Genomic DNA, 27,105 nt, shown 5'->3' with positions numbered 1-27,105 from the left:
AAGCAAAAAAAAACAAACACTGCCGTGAAAAATTACAACTCGTAAAAAAGTGCTAAAAAAAAACAGACCTTTTTTTTTTATTCGTGATTGGATAGGCATGCACGGATCCATGAGATCCGTGCATGTATATCAGTGGGAAGGGGTGGGAAAGTGCTTATTTTTTCAAAAAAAATTGCGTGGGGTCCCCCCTCCTAAGCATAACCAGCCTCGGGCTCTTTGAGCCGATCCTGGTTGCAGAAATATGGGCCCTCATTCCGAGTTGTTCGCTCGGTATTTTTCATCGCATCGCAGTGAAAATCCGCTTAGTACGCATGCGCAATGTTCGCACTGCGACTGCGCCAAGTAACTTTACTATGAAGAAAGTATTTTTACTCACGGCTTTTTCTTCGCTCCGGCGAACGTAATGTGATTGACAGGAAATGGGTGTTACTGGGCGGAAACACGGCGTTTCAGGGGCGTGTGGCTGAAAACGCTACCGTTTCCGGAAAAAACGCAGGAGTGGCCGGGGAAACGGTGGGAGTGCCTGGGCGAACGCTGGGTGTGTTTGTGACGTCAACCAGGAACGACAAGCACTGAAATGATCGCACAGGCAGAGTAAGTCTGGAGCTACTCTGAAACTGCTAAGTAGTTAGTAATCGCATTATTGCGAATACATCGGTCGCAATTTTATGAAGCTAAGATTCACTCCCAGTAGGCGGCGGCTTAGCGTGTGTAACTCTGCTAAAATCGCCTTGCGACCGATCAACTCGGAATGAGGGCCATGGTGAAAAAATTGACAGGGGTTCCCCCATATTTAAGCAACCAGCATCGGGCTCTGCGCCTGGTCCTGGTTCCAAAAATACGGGGGACAAAAAGAGTAGGGGTCCCCCGTATTTTTAAAACCAGCACCGGGCTCCACTAGCTGGACAGATAATGCCACAGCCGGGGGTCACTTTTATATAGTGCCCTGCGGCCGTGGCATCAAAAATCCAACAAGTCACCCCTGGTCGGGGTACCCTGGGGGAGTGGGGACCCCTTCAATCAAGGGGTCCCCCCCCCCCAGCCACCCAAGGGCCAGGGGTGAAGCCCGAGGCTGTCCCCCCCCCCATCCAATGGGCTGCGGATGGGGGGGCTGATAGCCTTTGTTGTAAAAGAAAAGATATTGTTTTTAGTAGCAGTACTACAAGTCCCAGCAAGCCTCCCCCGCATGCTGGTACTTGGAGAACCACAAGTACCAGCATGCGGCGGAAAAACGGGCCCGCTGGTACCTGTAGTACTACTACTAAAAAAATACCCAAAAAAACACAAGACACACACACCGTGAAAGTATAATTTTATTACATACATACACACATACATACATACTTACCTTATGTTCCCACGCAGGTCGGTCCTCTTCTCCAGTAGAATCCAAGGGGTACCTGTTGAAGAAATTATACTCACGAGATCCAGGGGTCCAGGGTCCTCGGGGAATCCAGGTGTAATCCACGTACTTGAAAAAAATAACAAAACGGACACCCGAGCCACGCACTAAAAGGGGACCCATGTTTGCACATGGATCCCCTTTTCCCGACTGCCAGAAACCCACTCTGACTGATGTCTAAGTGGGTTTCTTCAGCCAATCAGGGAGTGCCACGTTGTAGCACTCTCCTGATCGGCTGTGTGCTCCTGTACTGAGTGACAGGCGGCACACGGCAGTGTTACAATGTAGCGCCTATGCGCTCCATTGTAACCAATGCTGGGAACTTTCTGCTCAGCGGTGACGTCACTTTAGGTCAACCGCAGGGCAGAAAGTTCCCAGCATTGGTTACAATGGAGCGCATAGGCGCTACATTGTAACACTGCCGTGTGCCGCCTGTCACTCAGTACAGGAGCACACAGCCGATCAGGAGAGTGCTACAACGTGGCACTCCCTGATTGGCTGAAGAAACCCACTTAGACATCAGTCAGAGTGGGTTTCTGGCAGTCGGGAAAAGGGGATCCATGTGCAAACATGGGTCCCCTTTTAGTGCGTGGCTCGGGTGTCCGTTTTGTTATTTTTTTCAAGTACGTGGATTACACCTGGATTCCCCGAGGACCCTGGACCCCTGGATCTCGTGAGTATAATTTCTTCAACAGGTACCCCTTGGATTCTACTGGAGAAGAGGACCGACCTGCGTGGGAACATAAGGTAAGTATGTATGTATGTGTGTATGTATGTAATAAAATTATACTTTCACGGTGTGTGTGTCTTGTGTTTTTTTGGGTATTTTTTTAGTAGTAGTACTACAGGTACCAGCGGGCCCGTTTTTCCGCCGCATGCTGGTACTTGTGGTTCTCCAAGTACCAGCATGCGGGGGAGGCTTGCTGGGACTTGTAGTACTGCTACTAAAAACAATATCTTTTCTTTTACAACAAAGGCTATCAGCCCCCCCATCCGCAGCCCATTGGATGGGGGGGGACAGCCTCGGGCTTCACCCCTGGCCCTTGGGTGGCTGGGGGGGGGGGACCCCTTGATTGAAGGGGTCCCCACTCCCCCAGGGTACCCCGGCCAGGGGTGACTAGTTGGATTTTTGATGCCACGGCCGCAGGGCACTATATAAAAGTGACCCCCGGCTGTGGCATTATCTGTCCAGCTAGTGGAGCCCGGTGCTGGTTTTAAAAATACGGGGGACCCCTACTCTTTTTGTCCCCCGTATTTTTGGAACCAGGACCAGGCGCAGAGCCCGATGCTGGTTGCTTAAATATGGGGGAACCCCTGTCATTTTTTTTCCCATATTTCGGCAACCAGGATCGGCTCAAAGAGCCCGAGGCTGGTTATGCTTAGGAGCAGTGCCGTTTCTAGCGGCGGGCGAGCCGTGCAACCGCACGGGGCGCCCGCCGCGGCACTTTGTGACTACTCCTCTCCTCCCTCTCTCTCCCCCCGAGCGCTCCTGCTCGGGGGGCGGGGCTTCGCGGAATGACGCGTTTGCGTCGTGACGTCACGACGCAAACGCGTCATTCCGCGAAGCCCCGCCCCCCGAGCAGGAGCGCTCGGGGGGAAGAGAGAGGGAGGAGAGGACTGGAGATAACCATCGACGGAGGAGGCGGCCGGCGCGCAGGACCCGAAGAGCGGCAAGTTGTAAGTATTCTCTCTCTCTCTCTCTCTCTCTCTCTCTCTCTCTCTCCTCCCACTTGACACCTGCCGCACTGTGTAAAATGGAGATACCTGCCGCACTGTGTAAAATGGAGATACCTGCCGCACTGTGTAAAATGGGGATACCTGCCGCACTGTGTAAAATGGGGATACCTGCCGCACTGTGTAAAATGGGGATACCTGCCGCACTGTGTAAAATGGGGATACCTGCCGCACTGTGTAAAATGGGGATACCTGCCGCACTGTGTAAAATGGGGATACCTGCCGCACTGTGTAAAATGGGGATACCTGCCGCACTGTGTAAAATGGAGATACCTGCCGCACTGTGTAAAATGGGGATACCTGCCGCACTGTGTAAAATTTGGATACCTGCCGCACTGTGTAAAATGGGGACACCTGCCGCACTGTGTAAAATGGGGGCACGTGCCTGCGTACTGTGTAAAATGGGGACACCTGCCTGCGTACTGTGTAAAATGGGGATATCTGCCTGCGTACTGTGTAAAATGGGGACACCTGCCTACGTACTGTGTAAAATGGGGACACCTGCCTGCCGCACTTTGTAAAATGGAGACACCTGCCTGCCGCACTTTGTAAAATGGAGATACCTGCCGCACTGTGTAAAATGGGGATACCTGCCGCACTGTGTAAAATGGGGATACCTGCCGCACTGTGTAAAATGGGGATACCTGCCGCACTGTGTAAAATGGGGATACCTGCCGCACTGTGTAAAATGGAGATACCTGCCGCACTGTGTAAAATGGGGATACCTGCCGCACTGTGTAAAATGGGGATACCTGCCGCACTGTGTAAAATGGGGATACCTGCCGCACTGTGTAAAATGGGGACACCTGCCGCACTGTGTAAAATGGGGGCACGTGCCTGCGTACTGTGTAAAATGGGGACACCTGCCTGCGTACTGTGTAAAATGGGGATATCTGCCTGCGTACTGTGTAAAATGGGGACACCTGCCTACCGTACTGTGTAAAATGGGGACACCTGCCTGCCGCACTTTGTAAAATGGGGACACCTGCCTGCCGCACTTTGTAAATGGGGACACCTGCCTGCCGCGCTGTGTAATATGGGGACACTTGCCTGGTGTAATGTGTAAAAAGGGGACTTTTTTATTTTTATTTTTTCCCCCTGTGGTGGGTGTGATATCAGACGAGGCCATGCCCACTGTAATGAGACCACGCCCATTTTAATCAGGCCACACAGCCTTGTCGGGAGCGCGCGCGCCTCCGGCGCGCGCATGCTTTTTTTCTGGCTATATGGGGGGGGCACGCAATTTTTTTTATAGTAATGGGGGGGGGGCGCATTTTGAAATCTCGCACTGGGAGCCAAATTGTCTAGAAACGGCCCTGCTTAGGAGGGGGGACCCCACGCAATTTTTTTTAAAATATTTGACAGTGTTTAATTTAAAAAAAACAAAAAAAATGAACCCCAGCACGGATCACACAGATCCGGCCGAGATTCATTGTAAAAAAGTCGGCAGTGTTTTGCTAATCACTGCCGTAAAAATAGAAAAAAAACCACGAATGACATCGACATCGGAACAAAAGAAAAACCCGAATACGACAGCTTAGTAAATTAGTCGTAATCAATTCAAAAAGTTGCAGTTTTACACTTTCGATGTCATTCGTGATTGAACTTTGACCTGAAACGGGAAAATACGAATCTTAGTAAATTTACCTCTAGGTAGGGAACAGGGCAGGCCTGAGGCCACAGCAGGTGACACTGACAGTCGGCGCATGCCAGAGCTCTTCCTGCCCTCTTTATATGTCTCACAGTCTGCTTGTAGCTGTGCAGCAGGGTTACTTCTGTCCTGCTACACCACTCTTTGCCCCCACTGCTGCAGCACCTCTTTCTGCCCCAGCTGCTGCAGCACCTCACTCTGTACCGGCTGCTGCAGCACCTGTTTCTGCTCCCGGCTGCTCCAGCACCTCTTTCTGCCTTGTCTGCTGCATCACCTCTCTCTGCCCCAGCTATTGCAGCACCCCTCTCTGCCCTGGCTGCTACAGCACCTCTCTCTACATTAATGCTGCAACACCTCTCTATGCCCCAGCTGCTGCTGCAGCACCATTTCTCTGCATTAGAAGCTGCAGAGTAACATGTTTAAGCGGCTCTACTGTGGCATAACGTATATAAGCGGCTCTACTGTGGCATGTGTATAAGCGGCTCTACTGTGGCATAACATGTACAGATGGGTCCATATTTATCTTGACCTTTAATAGGATTAACTGAGACTGGGCAGTCGGACTTAATTCACTGCTGTAATGATTTAATCCCCTGCTGTATTGTTCTCTGTATTGTATTGCAGCTGAGAACAATAGATGAAGGGTTTATGTTAATAAACCATGTTGTGCCTAGGCGCAGCAAACTAGCCAAAATAACCGTGGACCCATCTGTATAAGCAGCTACTGTGTTGTGTAACGCGTATAAGGGGCTCTACTGTGTGGCGTAACATGCAAAAGGGGCTCTACTGTGTGGCGTAAAGTGTATAAGGGGTACTACCGTGTGGTGTAATGTGAATAATGGACACTACTGTGCTGTGTAATGGGAATAACAGACACTACTGTGTGTGGTAAAATGAAAATAACGGACACTACTGTGCGGTGTAATGGGAGTAATGGACACTACTGTGTGGTGTAATGTGAATAATGGACACTACTGTGTGGTGTAATGTGAATAATGGACACTACTGTGTGGTGTAATGTGAATAATGACACTACTGTGCTGTATAATGGGAATAACAGACACTACTGTGTGTGGTAAAATGGGAATAAAGGACACTACTGTGCGGTGTAATGGGAGTAATGGACACTACTGTGCGGTGTAATGGGAGTAATGGACACTACTGTGCGGTGTAATGGGAGTAATGGACACTACTGTGCGGTGCAATGGGAGTAATGGACACTACTGTGCGGTGTAATGGGAGTAACGGACACTACTGTGCGGTGTAAAGGGAGTAATAGACACTACTGTGCGGTGTAATGGGAGTAATGGACACTACTGTGCGGTGTAATGGGAGTAATGGACACTACTGTGCGGTGTAATGGGAGTAACGGATACTACTGTGCGGTGTAATGGGAGTAATGGACACTACTGTGCGGTGTAATGGGAGTAACGGACACTACTGTGTGGTGTAATGGGAGTAACGGACACTACTGTGCGGTGTAATGGGAGTAATGGACACTACTGTGCGGTGTAATGGGAGTAACGGACACTACTGTGCGGTGTAATGGGAGTAATGGACACTACTGTGCGGTGTAATGGGAGTAATGGACGCTACTGGGCAGTGTAATGGGAGTAATGGACCCTACTGTGCGGTGTAATGGGAGTAACGGACACTACTGTGCGGTGTAATGGGAGTAATGGACGCTACTGTGCGGTGTAATGGGAGTAATGGACACTACTGTGCGGTGTAATGGGAGTAATGGACACTACTGTGCAGTGTAATGGGAGTAATGGACACTACTGTGGGGTGTAATGGGAGTAACAAACACTACTGTGCGGTGTAATGGGAGTAATGGACACTACTGTGTGGTGTAATGGGAGTAACGGACACTACTGTGCGGTGTAATGGGAGTAATGGACACTACTGTGCGGTGTAATGGGAGTAATGGACACTACTGTGCGGTGTAATGGGAGTAATGGACACTACTGTGGGGTGTAATGGGAGTAACGGACACTACTGTGCGGTGTAATGGGCTACTGTGCGGTGTAATGGGAGTAATGGACACTACTGTGCGGTGTAATGGGAGTAATGGACACTACTGTGGGGTGTAATGGGAGTAACGGACACTACTGTGCGGTGTAATGGGAGTAATGGACACTACTCTGCGGTGTAATGGGAGTAATGGACACTACTGTGCGGTGCAATGGGAGTAATGGACACTACTGTGGGGTGTAATGGGAGTAACGGACACTACTGTGCGGTGTAATGGGAGTAATGGACACTACTGTGCGGTGTAATGGGAGTAATGGACACTACTGTGCGGTGTAATGGGAGTAATGGACACTACTGTGCAGTGTAATGGGAGTAATGGACACTACTGTGGGGTGTAATGGGAGTAACGGACACTACCGTGCGGTGTAATGGGAGTAATGGACACTACTGTGTGGTGTAATGGGAGTAACGGACACTACTGTGCGCTGTAATCTGTATTGGTACTTTTCTGTGGCCATGCCCCTTCCCCATGAAGCCATTTCCCTATATTTTTGTTGTGCGCCTTTGGCGTGCACTGTTCCTATTTTATACATGGGGTGCCTAAAGGAAACTTTCACCCTGAGCTCTACAAGGTCTAGAACCACCCCTGTCACCAATTTAGGATTTTGTTATATTTTTCCTTTTCAAATGTAACATGCACCCAATTCAGCTGATGCATCTTTAGACATGACCATTGCACACACCATCAAAACCTGTACCTGTCCCATGCTAGGTGCAGATTGTCCATCAGAGTTTGGCCTCCAAGGTGAGCGATGAAGTGTCTGAATTAGCAATTGTTTCAGTGACACACCTACGACACTTCCATAGCACACCCGTAACACGGACCTTTTATGCATCTGTATAGCCATCTACCTCCCCGTTATCTCCCAGTCGCCGCCCAGGAACACCCAGTACATTTTCAATACATTTCTGACACTGTGAGTTTCAATCACAACTGTGACTTGAGTGCATGAAGTCTGGACGGATGTCAAGTGCGACTTACACATGTGCAGTACAAAATAATTGCTCAGCTGCCTGACATCAGCAGTGCATCCGACTCAGAATCAGGCACCTCAAAGCTTACTGTCCACTATTTTCTTTTTTTTTTTATTTAGGCACATCTTGTGTATTATTATTTGCTTTTTCTAAGACTCCTTAAAAAACTGTAAGTGATTACAAGGAATTTTAGTAAACTATCAAGACTTTTATGGTTGACTCCCAAAATGTTTTATGCAGTTAAAGCACTCCTACCAACCATTCTAATTTCAGTGAGGCAGCTCCAATTTGACTGGTTTGACCCTGTGGTGGTTTCTCTTAAGTTTGCTGACTGGAGGCACGGCCACTCCCACTATGATGCACAAAGTATGCTGACTGGAGGTATAACCACTCCCACTATGATGCACTAAGTATGCTGACTGGAGGTATAACCACTCCCACTATGATGCACTAAGTATGCTGACTGGAGACATGACCACTCCCACTATGATGCACTAAGTATGCTGACTGGAGGTATGACCACTCCCACTAAGATGCACTAAGTATGCTGACTGGAGGTATGACCACTCCCACTATGATGTACTAAGTATGCTGACTGGAGGCACTACCACTCTCACTATCATGCACTAAATATGCTGACTGGATGCACGGTCACTCCCATTATGATGCACTAAGTATGCTAACTGGAGGCATGGCCACTCGCACTATGATGCACTAGGTATGCTGACTGGAGGCACGGCCACTCCCACTATGATGCACTATGGACCAGTTTTAACAAGCCTTGGCACAGTGATAAAGTACCAACCAATCAGCTCCTAACTGCCATGTTACAGACTGTGGCCCAGTTTAAGGTATCAAGCCTTAAAGAGTGATAAATTGCACAGTGATTAAGTACCAACCAATCGTCTCCTAACTGTAATTTTTCAACCTAAGCTTGTAACATGGCAGTTAGGAGCTGATTGGCTGGTACGTTATCACCATGCAATTTATTACTCTCCAAGGCTTGACAAATCTGGGCCTGTGTTTGAAAAATGACAGTTAGGAGCTGATTGGTTGGTACTTTATCTTGGTGAAACATTTATCATAGACAGTATTTATGAATGGATTCTTCCTTTAAATCAGGGGTTCTCTAACGCGGTCCTCAAGGCACCCCAACAGTCCAGGTTTTAGGTATATCCATAGCTCAGCACAGATGGTTGAATCAAATTGACTGAGGTGCTAATTAAGGGGGTCATTCTGACCCATTCGCTCGCTGCTTTTTATCGCAGCCGAGCGAATGGGTCTCTACTGCGCATGCGCCGGCGCATGCCAGACGGCCTAAGGCCGTAGCAGGACGGCGATCGCCTCTGCCTGATTGACAGGCAGAGGGGGTTGCTGGGCGGGAGGGGGCGGAATGGTGGCGCTTGTCCACCGTTTCCTGGGTACGGTCCGGCCAACGCAATCGTGACTGAACAGGGGAGCGGGATGCAGCAGCTACGTGACGTCACATGCAGCCACTGCGGGCTGGGGAGTGATGAATAGCTCCCGGCCAGTACGCTAAAGCTGCGCTGGTTGGGAGCTACTCTTGAAGTGCAAAGGCATTGCCGCTGTGCGATGCCTGTGCACTTCTGTGGGGGGCGGCACTGACATGCGGGGCAGACTAGCCCTGACTGGGCGTCCCCCCGCATGTCAGGGAAGATGATCGTAGCTGTGCTAAATTTAGCACAGCTATGATCAACTCGGAATGACCCCCTAAGTCACCTGTGGCCAAGCATGGATAGACTTTAAACCTGGACCGTTGGGGTGCCTTGAGGACGTTTGAGAACCTCTGCTTTAAATACTTCCACCATGCAAAAATATTTGAGCCACTGAGCTGGAAGCTATATATATATCATACCTCCACAAATGGTATAATGACATTGGGCCTAATTCAGACCTGATCGCACAGAAGCCGATCAGGTCTGAACTGCGCATGCACCGGCGCTGCAGTGCGCCGCCCCATGCCAGACAGCCGACGGCGGTCCCAGCCGTGCGATTGCCTCTACCTGGCGGTCACTGACAGGAAGGGGTGGGGCGGCGGCGTTTGTCCGCCGTTTTAGGGGCACAGTCCGGGCAGCGTAGGCGTGCTCGGACCATGCGGGGGGTGGCCCGCAGCGGCTGCGTGACGTCATGCACAGCCACTGAGACCCGGACAGTGACAAATAGCTCCCTGCCAGCGCGCAGGAGCTGCGCTGGTAGGGAGCTACTTGTCAAGTACAAAAGTATTGCTGCTGTGCATTGCTTTTGTACTTGTGCGGCGGGGCAGAGCCAGCCCTGTACTGGGCATCCCCCCGCATGTCTGAGTAACTAATGGGCCTAATTCAGACTTGATCGTAGCCATGCAAAATTTTGCACGGCTACGATCAAGTCTGAATTAGGCCCATTATTCTTGCAAACATTAGTACAGTTTTCACCAGTGATGTGCGGTGAGGACATTAGCTGGAAAGGCACGGGGGAAGGGTGATATATGAGGGGAGCACTGAGCTGGGTGGGCCACGTGTGACTTTGTTGATTGCGTTGATTCCCTCATCATTGTGTTTACATGGGTTCCAGTATGAAAGATAGATAGTGTCTAGTTAGACAGTCAATAGATAGACACCATATGTTAGACAGACATTAGGTCGGCAGGGTCAAAAGGTCGACAGGGTCAAAAGATAGACATGAAAAAGGTCGACAGGTCAACAGGTCAAAAGGTCGACATGGTCAAAAGGTCGACATGAAAAAGGTAGACACCGTGTTTTTTGCATTTTTGTGGTTTGTGTGGATAGTTTTGTCATCTGGGACCCCCAATTGTAGAAAGGCATACCCTCGCGGGGCTCGCTTCGCTCGCCATGCTTCGGGCACGGTGGCTCGCTGCGCTCGCCACAAGGTTTATAACCAACTCTATGCCGACATGGATAAAGTATGAAATAGTCCAAAAACATGTTACATTAAAAAAAACATTTGTCTATCGTTTTTGTCGACCATTTTCATGTCGACCTTTTGACCATGTCGACCTTTTGACCTGTCGACCTTTTTCATGTCGACCTTTTGACCCTGTCGACCTAATGTCTAATATATGGTGTCTATCTATTGACTGTCTAACTAGACACTGTCTATCTATCAAACGGATAGGGTTTACATGTAGGGTCACACTTGGGGTTTGGAAACACGAAGCCAATCGTAGTTCTGACCCTAAGATAACTCTCCACCTTAGGCAAAGCTCCACTATCACTATAACCTTAGCCTTAACCCGGTCTCATCCCTAAGTGAAACACAAATTCTAATGATAAAAAAGTCTTTCTTCTAAACTGCAATACAGCTATGGTGCCTTATGAGTGTGCCCAGCAATAGGAATCTCTTTGGTATGCAAACAGCTGAGCTCTAGAACGTTGGGCCTGATTCATGATCGTAAGCTATGCTTACTGTTTTTTTTTTGCAAACGAGAGATTATAGGTAAACTGCGCATACATCTCACAGCACATGCACAAAAACCCATCTGTGAACCCTCACATGCTACTTTTATCCAGACAGGCACCTTTTGGGGGAGGTAACAGGGACTGCTTGAAGAACACATGCATGTCGTGGACGTTTTATGGGTGGGTTGATGGCTGCATCTGTGATCCCGTATGCTGTTAAACATCGTTTTGCCTTGTAAATAAAACATCCGAGTTTGCCTGGAAACCCACACTACTATCCAACTCTGTTCATCATTATATCTGGCCCATGGAGTCCACTTTGGTCAGTGTCTTTTTTTTTGCAAAAATGAGAGGTCTTGTGGGTGCTGCTTCTCGATAGCCAATTGAATTGTCTTTGTCTTTATTAGAGGCTTCTTTGATTGAGGAATTCAGAATCTGTTTAATTCTGATTCATTGCATCTTAACAAATACCAGCTTGAGACAGTGTTTAAACAATATTTTAAATATTGTTGATTTAATAAGTATGGATTTTGGTAGTCTCCCTTTTAGCCTATGTGCCCTGCTGCTCTGGGATTACCTGTTTGAAGATGGAAATGATCAGTGTATAAATCATAAAGTTGCACTAAGGTGTGAACTGTGCTTCTCTGCTTGGTAACCCAGGATGCACAGTTAGTTGTTTGCCATCATTGTTATGGGGCGTGAAGGGATTTTACTAATTCTTCCTCTTTGGGGACCTTATTGGCTTGTGGTTTCCTGGAGGCTTTTTATGGTTTTACCACAATTTGAGTTGGTATTCTCTTTTCCTTGGCTAGGAAGTCTGTCCAGCAAGTTTGTTTGGTCGGACATTCTTACAATTAATGATTGTTACAGCCTGGATTTTCATGAGGGTTGGATGGTTCTTTGGTTAGGTAACTGAGGGCTTCGTTGAGTGTATTCAGCCACTAGCAAATGGGGTAGGCCTAACTGGTTGGTGTTTCATTTAGGTGGAATGAGATGGATCAATTAAAAGTCACAGACCTCTTTTTAAAATAATAATTCTGATTTATCTTAGGTTCATTATGACTATGGAAAATGATACATATGCTGGTATGGAGGGCTTCACAGGATAGATATACTTTAGATAGGACAAGAAATAAATTAATGTGGTAGTATCACTTTTTGTTCTGCATCTTGTGGGTAGATTGGTACAGAACCATTGCTGCAGTTAAAATTTCACCATCTTTACAGGTCTCCTGAGGTATAACCTAATAAGGGTGGTCTTCAGTTTGCCAGCTGTCAGGATCCCAGCGCACAGTATACCGGTGCTGGAATCCCTACACTCGGCATACCGACACCTTTTCTCCCTCTTGGGGTCCACCCTGGAGGGAGAATAGATAGCGTGGAGCGCATAGTGCTCCACCGTGCCCGCAGTGTGGCGAGCGCAGTGAGCCCGCAAGGGGCTCATTTGCGCTCGCCCAGCTGTCGCTATGCCAGCGGTCGGGATTCCGTCGCCGGTATGCTGGCCGATGGGAGCCCGGCCGCCCCCATACCATACTACACCCCCTAATAACAATGGTCTTGGTGTTTTCTGGCAGTGTCTCATGTCTTTTGTGGATTGGGGGGTGGCGGGCTGTGATTCTTTGATCCTGACTGGCAGGAAAGGGGTGCTTTTCAGTGGTGCAACTGTGGAGCACTTCCCTTTAAAAGGAAAGCAATTTTGTTTAGCCTGTGCGGGGGTAGCCTGGGTACTGTGCTCTGTGTGAAGTGTCCAGTGCTTTGCCAAGGTAAGGGGAAGTGAAACTCCACAGTTCAGATTGTGTAGAGACTTTCTAGTTGGTCCTTCTGTTAACTATTATTTGGCTAGAGCTAGTAGTTGTTAAACAGCCACACGGGTAATTTAACCTGCTATCTTTTATGCCCATCAACTGACTCTGAGTTTTTATTTTAGATAAGTCATTCAGTGCTAAGGGCTATGGCCTATTTGTGACCATCAACCACTAGACATCTTAAAATAACTGAAGGCAGTGCTAGGCATGAGGGGAAATAAGAGTCCAGGTATTGTGTGTTAGCCTATTTCGGCTATGAAACCTTCTACTACGGGATAAAAAGGATTGAAATTATTAACAACAGGTCTGGGGATTAGCAGTCATATGGTAATTTCTTGGGAAGAAGTTATTGGAGTCTATGGGCCAGATGAAATGAAGTCAGAGTTGGACGAAGGTATGGGCTCCCAGCCAAACTCAGAGGGTTTTTTTAAAGCGCCAATCATGTACAAAGCAAAACCATGCCTTGTAAATGATTGGCGCCTTAAAAACATCCGAGTTCAGCCGGGAACCTGCACCTCCGGTCATCTAGGACTTCATTACATCCAGCCCAATGAATGGGTTTAGGAGTTGCATTTTTTAGTTGGATCTCCTGCTCTTTTGCCCAATTTTGTGCATTTACTGCTATTTTTGTTGATTCATTTTTCTTGCACTAACTTTTATTTCCTGTTAGATTAAGTGCAGCTGGTGCAGAAAGTATTGCCCAGCCACATGTGGTACAATAGGTAGGTGTGGAGCACTTTGGCTTCAAAGGAGGCTTGTTTGTCCTGGCACCGTGGTGGGACCTGGTCGCTCTGTGTGAAGTATCCAATTCTATGCCAGTAAAGGGGAAGTGACACTCCACAGTTTTGGTCATGTTAGGGCATTGAAGTCACTCTATTTGTTAAGTGTGCTTTACCTGGAGCTGACTGTTGCAACACTTTATCAGCCAAACCATCTAATTTAATGTATTCAGTAAAAAAAACTTAACTTTTATGTGTTAGTCAACTCTGTCTGAGTTCATTTTAGATAAATAATTTCCACTAGGTGTCTTAATACATTTTAATGATTTTATTATTGTGCCAAATATCTTTGTATTGATGGTTATTTATTAGCTCTCCTAAGTGATTCTATATAGCCAGGAACAGAAGTGTGTTTTTAAATATTTAACGTTACATTACTTTTAATTACATAAGTACCTGATCCTCCTTACTTTTATAAAAGTTGTTTGACCTTAATAAACAAGGGCAGATATTTTATATACAAAATGAAACTCTGCTCATTATTCTACTGTAGTTTTAAGTAAGGCCGTAAGAAAGACATTTAATATAAGAATATTTAAAGATTTAAAAGAATTAAAAAAAAAACATAACACTTGCAATCATTTTAAAGTAGTCCATCAGTAAAAAAATACACAAGTGGTTTTATTACAAATTGGAATTTTTCTGTTATGCACAATCACAAAAACCAATTCAGGGAATTAACAATTGAAAAACAAAATAACATTAGTTCATCAAATTTCTGTGATTCTTCAAGTTCTAGAAAACTTTTTTTAGGTTTCAGTAACACTGTAAGATATACTATTCTAAAAAACATAAAAAATACAAATCTGACGCAAAGTTTTAAATATCAACTTTAATAACAAACCGGACTGAGCTCATGGAACTGCTAATGGACCCATTGTTAGATTATTTAACATAGGAATATAATTGGTAAACATAGTTTTGTATGGTATATCCTCTACATACAGTGCCTTGCTAAAGTATTCACCCCCTTGGCTTTTTCGTTACATTACAATCTGTAATTTATTAATTTTTTTAATCTGAATTTTATGTGATGGATACTCACAAAATAGTCTAAGTTGGTGAAGTGAAATGAGAAAAATTTATATAAAACAGAATTTTTATACAGAAAATTTTTAAAATTGGCATGTGCATATGTATTCACCCCCTTTGCTATGAAGCCCCTCAAAAGTTCTGGCGCAACCAATTACCTTTAGAAGTCACATAATTAGTGAAATGAAGTCCACCTGTGTGCAATCTAAGTGGCACATGATCTGTCAGTATAAACACACCTTTTCTGAAAGGCCCCAGAGGCTACACCACCACTAAGCAAGAGGCATCACACCATGAAGACCAAGGAGCTCTCCAAACAAGTCAGGGACAAAGTTGTTGAGAAGTACAAGTCAGGATTGGGTTATAAAAAAATATCCAAATCTTTGATGATCCCCCGGAGCACCATCAAATCCATCATCTTCAAATGGAAACAACATGGTACCACAACAAACCTGCCAAGAGAGGGATGGCCACCAAAACTCACAGACCGGGGAATGGGGCATTAATCAGAGAGGCAGCACAGAGACCAAAGGCAACCCTGAAGGAGCTGCAGAATTCCGCAGCAGAGACTGGTGTATCTGCGTATGTGAACACAATAAGCCGTACACTCTATAGAGCTGGGCTTTATGGAAGAGTTGCCAGAAAAAAGCCATTACTCAGTGTTAAAAATAAGAAGGCACGTTTTGAGTTTGCCAAAAGGCATGTGGACGACTCCCCAAATGTATGGAGGAAGGTGCTCTGGTCAGATGAGACTAAAATGTAACTTTTCAGCCACCAAGGAAAACGCTATGTCTGGTGCAAACCCAACACATCCCATCATCCCAAGAACACCATCCCCACAGTGAAACATGGTTGTGGCAGTATCATGCTGTGGGGATGTTTTCAGCAGCAGGGACTTGGAAACTGTTTCGAGTCGAGGGAAAGATGGATGGTGCTAAATACAGGGATATTCTTGAGCAAAAGCTTTTTCAGTCTGCCTGTGATTTGAGACTGGGTTGGAGGTTCACCTTCCAGCAGGACAATGACCCAAAGCATACTGCTAAAGCAACACTCGAGTGGTTTAAGGGGAAACATTTAAATGTGTTGGAATGGCCTAGTCAAAGCCTACATCTCAATCCAATTGAGAATCTGTGGTCAGACTTGAAGATTGCTGTTCACAAGCGGAAACCATCCAACATGAAGGAGCTGGAGCAGTTGGATGGTTTCCGAATGGGCAAAAATCCCAGTGGCAAGCTCATAGAGACTTGTCCAAAGCGACTTGCAGCTGTAATTGCCGCAAAAGGTGGCTCTACAAAGTACTGACTTTAGGAGGGTCAATAGTTATGCACGCTGAAGTTTTCTGTTGTTTTGTCCTATTTGTTGTTTGCTTCAAAATAAAAAAATAAAAAACATCTTCAAAGTTGTAGCCATGTTTTGTGAATAAAATTCTGAAATTAATTCCAGGTTCTGAGGCAACAAAACATGAAAAATGCAAAGGGGGGTGAATACTTTAGCAAGGCACTGTAAATGGTTTCTCCAACTCCCTTAAATATAGCCTTATCACTGCAGATTTTCACTCTCTCACATTTATATTTTGTCACATTCCGTCACACAAATGCAATTGATCTAGCTTCATTTTACAGTATCTACAGTGTTTTAGAATTGCACCTTACAGATTCCTCCCAAGAATGGACTGAACTACACATCTTCCTGCCTTTCGCATGTGTGAAGAGAGCAAAGTGTGGATTCGGCTTTGTCAGGCCCTCCCCCAAATTATGCTATGGGACACAGAAATACCACGTTCAGCCCCTGCAGAATAATGATTACTAGATTGCAATGATCATCACTCTGCTAATTATCACAGTCCACAATGAGTGTAACCTATGTAGTGATGATCTATTGATGACTGATGTTTCGAGGTCTGGTAAATGTAGCCTGGACCAATGCACTATGGGTCTGATTCTGAGTCAGGAGCAGTGGAGTCATGTTTTTCTGTATGTGTATGTGTCTGAGTAGCACCGCATATGCGTTTAAGTAGCACCACGCATGCGTTCTGATTTTGTAATTACAGAGTCACAGTAAAGATTTGGACACACAGTAACAGAAGTGTATGGACCATTCCTAGATGTTAATTGGTAGATAACAGGCGGGTGGCTAAAAAGACACACAAAGATGTTGCGTCTTCTGGGATTGTTGCAGGAGTGTATTGGGCATGTCGCTGAAATGCTGAAATGCTTACATAACAGGCCACACTTAGATGGCGAAACTACACCTGACATAGTACTGGAGCAATTTTCGATGGTGTGACCAATGGTGGCATCTAAAGACGTACCAAAATACAGATGCTGACAGTGGGAATCTCAGTCCTTGCACATTCAGGCATACGGGTGTACACCAGGGAAGGGCTTTGTAGCGGGAATAGCATAGAGTCTCACACGCAACTGCGACAAAAGATGTAAGGACAGCCGCAGCTGCGTCCAACTCAGAGTCAGCCCCTATGTGTGCAGTATGTATAATAATGGTATATTCTTAGCATGTACAGTTGTTAATGCACTGTGACGAATACTGAGACATCCTGCTAACATACGTTGCACCTACAGTAATAGTAATATGCACCCATTTGTTTCATAGAGGATATGCTAAGAAAACTGTTATTATTTCTGCCTATCTGTTGGCAAAGTGTGACATCTTACCAGGCCTATCTGTTGGCAAAGTGTGACATCTTACCAGGCCTATCTGTTGGCAAAGTGTGACATCTTACCAGGCCTATCTGTTGGCAAAGTGTGACATCTTACCAGGCCTATCTGTTGGCAAAGTGTGACATCTTACAAGGCCTATCTGTTGGCAAAGTGTGACATCTTACCAGGCCTATCTGTTGGCAAAGTGTGACATCTTACAAGGCCTATCTGTTGGCAAAGTGTGAAATCTTGCCAGGCCTTCCTATTGGTAAAATCTAAATTACTAGAACAGAAAAAGTTGTAAATTGAAAATTTTTTAGTGTTATTGGTGGAATAATTGTGTAAAGAATAAAACCACATGATACAGTATATATATATATATATATATATATATATAAAACATTTATATATAAAAATTAGTGTATACTCTTTTATTACTGACATAAATTACTAAAATATAGGTTGTGCTGGAAAACTATAGATTTATTAGAAGGTATTGCATTTGGCACGTGTATTTTACTTGTATACTTAGGAATGTATTGTAATTATAATGTATATGTATCTTAAGCCTTTCTCTGTCAATATTTTCTTGCATTCTATGGAAAACAGGGAAATGTCTCTCGCAATAGAGAAGCTTTATGAGAAAATAATTAGCAGTTTTAGAAGCTCCAGTTAGTAACAACCTGCATTATTTGATATAAGAAATCTACATTCCCACCTAGTTGTAGTACATATCCTCACTACGCTACCTAGATCCTTGGAGCTTGCTATATGGAGCCATTTTCCCTGAATGACTCTGTAATGTAGAGCACAACCAATAAATAGATTTTCTTAACCTACTTATCATTGTTGTGAATGGGGAAGAGTAAGGGAAGGCCAACCAATTTCCATAATCTCTTGATTGTAACTTGTGAATGGTTGTTTTTCAGCCAGGGCTGTAATAGGAGCTGCTGCTATACTGTGGGGGAAAAACAGCTGCATACAGCAGTACCCGGATCTCCAGCTAGAGGGCGCTGGACTACAATTCCACTACCTTTCCACTTTACACTAAAGGTAGTGTAACTTTTCACTTTTGTAATTTTTTTTTCTTCTTAGCTACAGTACAAGATGAAACATAAATTTGATTAACAAAAGACATAAGCTATTATCTTCTGCCAATTGGTGTCTTTTTGCGGTTTTCACTTTTATGGAAAGATGGAGCAAAAAATAAGTATTTCTTGTTTTAAATCTTTAGCTTTAAAATACTGTATCTCTGTTTTACTTTATACAGACAATTCATATGTAGAAAACAAAAATTATACAATGATAACAAATATTTATATTTCTGAAACAGAACCTAAAAAATATAGTACAAGAATAAGTGGAGTCACAGCATAAGGTACTGTATATCTCCTAGCACCTTATGAATTAAGAAGTCAGCTTCTGCTGTTATAAAGCATCAGTGCATTATATTATATACTATGTCATTTCAAAGTGCCATCTTGTATGCCATAAAAGCATCTAGTCTTGGTATTCTTTCCTCTTTGAGCGGACAAGGATCAGTAAAACAGGGCTAGTTATGAGAGTTCTTATAACGCACTTTACTGTTTTCTTGTTGTACTATAGTGAGGTACATTGATAAAGTATTTGGCTTTTCATGTTAAACAAATAGCACCATATGTTGAATTACTCTATTCTATTAAGTCCTCCTCATGCATACTTGACAGCGGCTGACATGGGTTCGGAGATCTCCGGCTTTGAGAGTTGAAGGTGTAGGTTTCCTGTGAATATTAAACAATGGTAAAATATTGTGCAGTGTTGTAACAATATCATTAAGTGTTAGGCTGGTAGAACAAAACTATTTTACCTACACATTTTCAGGTTCTTTGTAAAAGCTTCTCTCAGGCACAGACATTCACACTACAGAAATACACATGACACCCTGTGATATGCCCTAATCTAGGCACACTGTATGACTGTACATACCTAGCAATTCATATGGAAAAAATAGAATTTGTTTTGCAATGTGCAATTACTTAATTGATACAATGGAGTGGAGAAGGTGCATTTAGAAGAGAGCTCCTTGCTTTGTCTTTTCGCCTTGCAATGCTGGCACAGATTGGGTGTATGCTACACTTTCAATAACACAAGCTGCACTTTTGTGAAATGAGGCACTACTGGACGCACTTCGACCAATACAATAAATGCACACAAAAGATGCACATGTAATAAAGACAAAATAGTTTCACACTGATTATTCAATTCACATCGCTATAGTGGGTCACACCCAGGACTTGTGCATGGCTCCTTCCCGGGTGCGACCCGCTTGAGACCCCTTTCAGACGGGTGGCACCAACCCGGAATAATGCCTGTCTCGACAGTTTCACACTGCACTTCATCCCGGGAATAACCTTGCTTTATTCCCGGGATGAAATACCAGGTCAGTCGACACGGGAAATTGCAACATACCCCTTTCACAACGCACCTCGACTCGGCAATATACAGTACCGGGTTATTTTAGCTATGTGAAAGGGGTAATACATAAAGCTAAACAAAGCAATACTGCAAGAGAAAAATGTAGAGGTTGAAAGTAATGAACGATGTGGCGATAAAATGTTAGAAAGTTGGACTTTGAAGTGACTTTCTACCAACAGTGGTACCTACCTTCCTCCTGTGGAGGGACTGCCCATGCTGCAACAGCACCTACCCTCAGCCACCCTGCAGCCCCTCAACTTGGCTGACCTACTGCTCCTATCTATTGTGCAATGAGTATCACTAGCGCACGCAGGGGAGTTCTGAGTATCCAGAAACAACCCCCCTTCCCAGTGGACCAAATGTTTTTTTGTATAACTTAGCCATGGTCCCATTGCCGGCATTTGGAGCCCTGTTCCCTCACAGCCTTATACTGCGATTTATGGGTCGGTGGTGATGGGAGGGATCATCATATGGGCTCAGCTCCCTCCCAACCGACCCATGAATCACAGCATTATGCTGTGGGGGCAGGGCCTAATGATGAAAAGTGCCCGTGCTCAGACTCGTCATCAGTGACTTCCTGCTGCAGCATCCTCTTCCTCGGGGCAGACTCCAGAAGTCAGTGTGTGTGTGTGTGTGTGTGTGTGTGTGTGTGTGTGTGTGTGTGTGTGTGTCTATATATGTATGTGTGTAAGTACTGTATGTGCTCTATTTGTGTGCATATGTATATGTTCTATGTATGTATATGTATGAGTATGTGCTCTCTGTGAGTGTAAATTTATGTTTTCTAAGTATGTGTTTGTCTGCATGTATGTATATGTGTGTATATGTTCTGTGTATGTCAAAAACAGCATCGGCTAGGGGCTGCATTGGCTGCAGGCTCCAGAAGCCAGATAGGGCTGCGGTAATAGCAGGGCAGTAGCTTCCCATTAGATGCGCTCTCTCTACAAATGGCAGTCCAGACTGGCAGTCCCAGGGAAAGAACTCCCACTGGGACTGCCTGTCTGATGTGTGATTAGCATAAAGCGCTTCCAATGGGAAGCCACTGCCAATTCACATAGTGGGGGACTGGGGGGCTCACAGATGAGTGGTGGATTTTACTGGTGGGCGCTGCAACCTTGCAGCCCATAGGTAAAATTTGCCATTGCTTTTTGGTTAATTCGTTATGTACATTTTATATTCGACCTGAAAAACTAAGCAGATTTATTTCACATGCCTATGGTTTTAAATGAGAATTTCTGTGTCTACTTGGATCTTTTTTTCATATTTCATATTTATATTTCAACCATGATAGCAACCAATTGGGTTTGTATTGTGATTGTGCAAAATACAAGAGTTCATTTGGCTGTGCTTTGTCACTCACTTGAACATTTCACTCTTCTCTATAGTAGCAAGCCAAAAGCTGTAAGTATTGGCATAATAGTTGCAAGTTCCTCGTCCATGGCACTCAATGTATGGTACACTGCGGAATTCTTCCAGGCAAGAGCCTGGTGAGGCCAGAGCCTGACCAGAGCCTTCAGCACCAGCACTGGTTTGCTAGAATTAAGAAAAAGGCATATATTTCAAATATATTTTCATTAGGAAAAGAATATCATAATTCATCCATGTAAATAAATAAACGCACAAAAGCACCCACCATTACAAATGAATACCCAATCCATAGTGACATCCATCCATCTGGACACTGCGGTATTTGGATTGTCTGGCTATGGACTGCCATTACCATAGCAGGTGCTTCGCAGACACTGCACCTATAAAATGAATATATTGCTAGTAGTGAACTTACATCAAGCCTAGTACTATAAGCTCCCAAGAAGTTATAGAATAAAAAATGAAAGGATCTCCTCTGACTCCCTGTATCCCCCCGGAGTGATGCAGCAGTCTGTGACTGCTGTATCACTTCCAAAATCGTGCCCCAGAAAGCCGTGCGGCTGGCATTCTGGAGTGCATGCTCTGGGAAGCACAGTGTGGGGAGAGGAACTTAGTTCCTCTCCCAGCACATTTTGACTGATGCAGAGACCAGCTGCAGAAGGGGGGTCTGATCATCAGTCCCCACTGACACATGCTCTGCATGTGGGGGAGGAGGGAGGGTATGGCTATTGGCGTGCGGGATCAATAATAATTGCGGGTGGGGTGGATAAATATAAAGTAAAAGTTGCTGGATGGGGGTAAAATAATAATAATAAAAAAAAATACACAGTCACAGGGTGGCGGTGGGGTGCCAAAAGGGTTTTTTTCACAGGGTTGAGTGCGGGGTTTATAAAACAGGTTTTGTTTCTTGCTACTAAGGGGTTGTGGTGGCTAGTCTAATTAGATTTTAAGACCACTGGGGACGAGAAGTTATTTTATAATGGGGCCTATGGATAAAAATAATTGGATAATTTTACTTTTTTTAAATAAGATTCCTGTAAAACTTTCAAAAGTAATTTAAAAAAAATTAAAATTTCTGAGTGGTTTGAGGAGAATTTCAGTTTAAGTTATTAATTAAGGACAAATCCAAGAGTGGACTATTACCAACAACATCAGAGTATTCACCTCACTTTAGGGTAAATATATTATAGCGGCACGCTAAGCAGGACGGGACATCAACAACTACATCTTGTCTGCCGAGGCAGCGCACAGCGCATCAGCTCAGAGATGATGCGCTGTGTCTCCCTGCCCGGCCGGCTCCACTGCGCATGCGCGGGATCTCACTACTCACGCGAGATCCCCAGTGCAGTCCGGAGCCGGCACCGCCGCAGCCAGGGATAACTCTGTCCCTGCTGTGGTGTATGGGCATCGACACCATGCAGCCGTCGAAATCGACAGCTGCAGGTGTGGGAATAGTCAGCGATGCTGACCGTTCATACATTGGCCACGCATATCGGCTTGCTATCTCTTTGATAGCAGTGCCGATATGGAGAGGGGTGCATAAAGCCCCTGTCACTTAGCCGGCACTGCAGCCATCATACATGGGGGGGGGGGGAGCAGTATAGCGCACATAACGTGCGCTGATACTGCTTACCCCCATATCTTGCCATACATCTTGCCTCAATACGCTATGCCGAAGGATATGCCTACCGTGAGTCAGCCGGCAGCTCCCGTGTAGCTCTGCTAATGGTGGGCGTCTTTTTTGCCTAAAATGTGTCTTATTCACATTGCTATGTGACAAGCAGCTTATGTTGATTAAAATGATATGCAGCATACCTATATACTGTGTGTGACCGCGGCTGTATCTGCATACAAAATGCCATGTTACAGTGATTTCCAGGAAAACATTGTAACATAGCATTTCATATGCAGATACAGTCGCAGTCACACACAGTATCTAGGTATGCTGCATATCATTTTAATCAACATAAGCTACTTGTGCATCCTACTAGCATAGCAGTGTGACTTAGATACATTTAAATGGAAAAAGTCGCACATAAAGACGCTCTGCGCTACCTAGTCACGCCATACTAGAAGGGCCGTTTAACGTGAGTGTAACAATGATGTAGGAGGACACATTTGTATATACTGTAAGTGTAACTGGAAACTGTAGTGCATTCATTTCAATTTGTTTTTAAGTATATACAGTATGTATGGGGTTATAAAATGTATTTATAGATCAAAAAAGGAGATTTATGGTAGACTTAACATGGTTAAATCTCTTTCTGTGAGGTACACTGGGTTCCACAGAGAATACATTGGGGGTGTAGAGTTGAATCTTGATCCGAGGCACCAACAGGCTAAAGCTTTGACTGTTCCCAGGATGCATTGCACCGCCTCCTCTATAACCCCGCCTCTGGACACTGGAGCTCGGTTTCGTTAACCAGTCCAATGCAGTAGCAGGTAAAAGAGACAGCAGATGTTAATCACATAGAACCACATTCTCACGACAGGAGAAAGGACCAGTGGCTAATGCCATACAAACCCAAAGAAGCTAAGTGAGTCAGGGTGGGCGCCCTGTGGAACCCAGTGTACCTCGCAGAAAGAGATTTAACCATGGTAAGTCTACCATAAATCTCCTTTTCTGCAGCGGGGTACACTGTGTTCCACAGGGAATACATCGGGGATGTCCTAAAGTAGTTCCTCATAGGAGGGGATGCACTGTAGCAGGCACAAGAACCCAGCGTCCAAATGAAGCATTCTGGGAGGCGGAAGTATCAAAGGCATAGAACCTACTGAACGTGTTCACTGAGGACCACGTAGCCGCCTGGCACAATTGTTCAGTGGACGCGCCTCGGCGGGCCGCCCAAGAAGGTCCAACAGACCAAGTAGAATGGGCTTTGATAGCAGCAGGAGCTGGGAGTCCAGCCTGCGCATAGGCTTCTGCAATCACCATTCTAATTCATCTGGCCAAAGTTTGCTTATTCGCAGGCCAGCCACGTTTGTGAAAACCAAAAAGAACAAAAAGGGTATCTGGCCTACTGAGAGAGGCAGTCCTCTCTACGTAAATATGGAGAGCCCATACCACATCCAAAGACCACTCTTTGGAGGACAAACCAGAAGAGAAAAAAGCCAGAACCACGATCTCTTGGTTAAGATGGAAAGATGACAAAACCTTAGGCAGATAACCAGGGCGAGTTCTAAGAACTGCCCGGTCAAGGTAAAAAATCAGAAAGGGTGGACGTCAGGACAAAGCGCCTAAGTCCAACACCCTCCTAGCAGAGGCAATAGCCAGCAGAAAGACAACCTTAAGCGTATGGCATTTAAGATCCACAGACTCAAGAGGCTCAAATGGAGACTTTTGCTGGGCATTCAAGACAACCGACAGATCCCATGGAGCCACAGGAGGGACATAGGGAGGCTGAATCTGTAAAATACCCTGAGTGAAAGTATGAACGTCCGGAATAGATGCAATTTTCCTCTGAATCCACACCGACAAGGCAGATATATGAACATTGAGGGAGGCCAGATGAAGGACTAAGTGCAGGCCTTGTTGCAGAAAAGCCAAAAGTCTGGCAGTGCCGAACTTGTATGCATCGTAATTCATAGCAGCACACCAGGTGACGTAAGAATTCCAGACCCTATAATAAATGCTTGCAGAAGCAGGTTTGCGGGCCTTCAGCATAGTTTGGATAACCGTCTCGGAGAATCCTTTGGCCTTCAGGAGTGAAGCTTCAAGGGCCATGCCGTCAAAGCCAGCCTGGCCAGGTCTGGGTAGACACAAGGGCCCTGAACGAGGAGGTCTGAGCATTGAGGAAGTAGAAGAGGATGCTCTATCGACAGACCCTGCAGGTGTGAGAACCAATGCCATCTGGGCCACGCTGGAGCGAGTAGTATTCCTCCTTCTTGCTTGAACTTCTGTAGCACCCTGGGCAGGAGTGACACTGGAGGGAACATGTATGGCAGCCGAAAGTTCCATGGAATTACCAGTGCATCCAAAAACGCTGCTTGAGGATCCCTTGTTCTTGATCCGAAGCCCAGAACTTTGTGATTGTGTCGAGACACCATTAGGTCTACATCTGGTAGACCCCAATTGACCACTAGGAGTTGAAAGACTTCCTGATGAAGACTCCACTCTCTGGTGTGCACGTCCTGCAACTGAGGAAATCTGCTTCCCAGTTGAGGACTCCCAAAAATAAACACTGACGATATTGCTGGCAGATGGCGTTCCGCCCAAAGAAGGATTTTTGACACTTCCATCATTGCCATGCGGCTTCAGGTGCCGCCTTGATAATTTATGTATGCCACCGTGGTGGCATTGTCTGATTGTACTTGAACAGGCCTGTTCTGTATCAGAGGCAGGGCAAGAGCCAAGGCATTGAACACTGCCCGCAATTCCAGAATGTTTATCGGGAGGAGAGAGTCCTCCTTGGTCCACCGACCCTGGTGAGAGTGGCGCTCCAGCACCGTGCCCCAACCCCGCAGACTGGCATCCGTTGTCAGTAGGACCCAGTTGGAGATCCAGAAGAGACTGCCCATGCTCAACTGTTGGTCCTGTAGCCACCAGCACAGTGACAGACGACACTCCGGAGTCAAGGAGCTCATTTGAGACCTGATCCGATGAGGCAGGCCGTCCCACTTGGAGAGTATTAACCTCTGCAGAGGGCGGGAAGGAAATTGAGCATACTCTACCATGTCGAAAGCCGACACCAGGAGGCCTAGTACCTGCATCGCCGAGTGTATTGACACTCTTGGGCGAGATAGGAAGTATCGGATCCTGTCCTGAAGTTTCAGGACTTTCTCTGGAGACAGAAACAGTCTCTGGCTGTGTGTGTCCAGCAGTTCCCCCAGGTGCTCTATGCCCTGAGCAGGGATCACCGAAGACTTCTTCTAGTTGATGAGCCACTCGTGGGCTTGTAGGAATTGGACAGTCATTTCCAGATGACTGAGGAGGACATCTTGGGAGTTTGCCAGAATCAGCAAGTCGTCCAGATACGGCAGGATCCTGATTCTCTGACGACGGAGAAGGGCCGTCATCACGGCCATGACCTTTGTGAAAATCCGAGGGGCCGTGGCCAGTCCAAATGGCAGAGCCTGGAATTGATAATGTAGGTTGCCAATAGCAAACCGCAGAATTTGCCTATGCGAAATGGCAATAGGTATGTGCAGGTAAGCATCCTGTATGTCAAGGGATACCATATAGTCCTCTGGTTCCATGGCCAGTACAATAGAGCGCAGGGTTTCTATATGAAATTTGGATACTCACAAATTTTTCAATGATTTGAGGTTGAGTATAGGCCGGAAGGACCCATTTGGTTTCAGGACTACAAACAGGGTCGAATAGTATCCCCTGCCTCTCTGGGACAGGGGTACCTGCACTACCACTCCTGTGTCCAGGAGGGACTGCACAACCAAGTGTAGAGCTTGCGCTTTCAACAGATCCGAAGGGATAAACGTTGAGCAGAACTGGCGAGGGGGACGTCTCTTGAAAGAGATTGCGTACCCGTGAGAGACAACTTTCCGCACCCAGGCGTCCGAAGTGGTCTGTAGCCAGGCCTGGGCGAACTGCAGACGTCGGCCTCCCACCCTGGGGTCCCCCAGCGGGAGGAACGCCACATTATGCAGCAGACTTGTCTTTTTTGGAAGCAGCCTGATGAGCGGCCCAGGATTGTTTAGGTTTGGGCTTAGTGGATTTGGAAGTACGAGCCTGTCTCGGGTATGCGTGACACTTTGCTTTCCCTGGAGGTCGAAAGGAACGAAAAGTGGTACTCTTTGCCTTTGGTGCAGAAGGATTAATACTCGGGAGAAACGCAGTCTTA

The 27,105-nt window shown here is 45.9% G+C and overlaps 2 protein-coding genes across 2 annotated transcripts in view; one reads left to right on the top strand and one right to left on the bottom strand.

Annotated features, from left to right (window-relative positions):
• Window positions 1–27,105, top strand: part of COL4A2 (collagen type IV alpha 2 chain) — a 711,921-nt gene that overhangs the window by 15,718 nt on the left and 669,098 nt on the right. The gene's annotated exons all lie outside the window — the stretch shown is intronic.
• The window catches only part of COL4A1 (collagen type IV alpha 1 chain), a 262,582-nt gene continuing 249,851 nt past the window's right edge, over window positions 14,375–27,105 (bottom strand). The window contains exons 50-52 of the mRNA XM_063953177.1: window positions 21,573–21,687; window positions 21,300–21,472; window positions 14,375–19,245 (exon numbers count right to left, since the gene is read on the bottom strand). Coding sequence (XP_063809247.1) covers window positions 19,164–19,245; window positions 21,300–21,472; window positions 21,573–21,687 — 370 coding nt within the window. The 3' untranslated portion in view covers window positions 14,375–19,163. The remainder of the gene's footprint in view (window positions 19,246–21,299; window positions 21,473–21,572; window positions 21,688–27,105) is intronic.

This window comes from Pseudophryne corroboree, chromosome 2, assembly GCF_028390025.1.
Source record: "Pseudophryne corroboree isolate aPseCor3 chromosome 2, aPseCor3.hap2, whole genome shotgun sequence".
NCBI lineage: Eukaryota > Metazoa > Chordata > Amphibia > Anura > Myobatrachidae > Pseudophryne > Pseudophryne corroboree.
The sequence above is the reverse complement of the archived record's forward strand: the minus strand, read 5'-3'. Positions and strand labels throughout refer to the sequence as shown.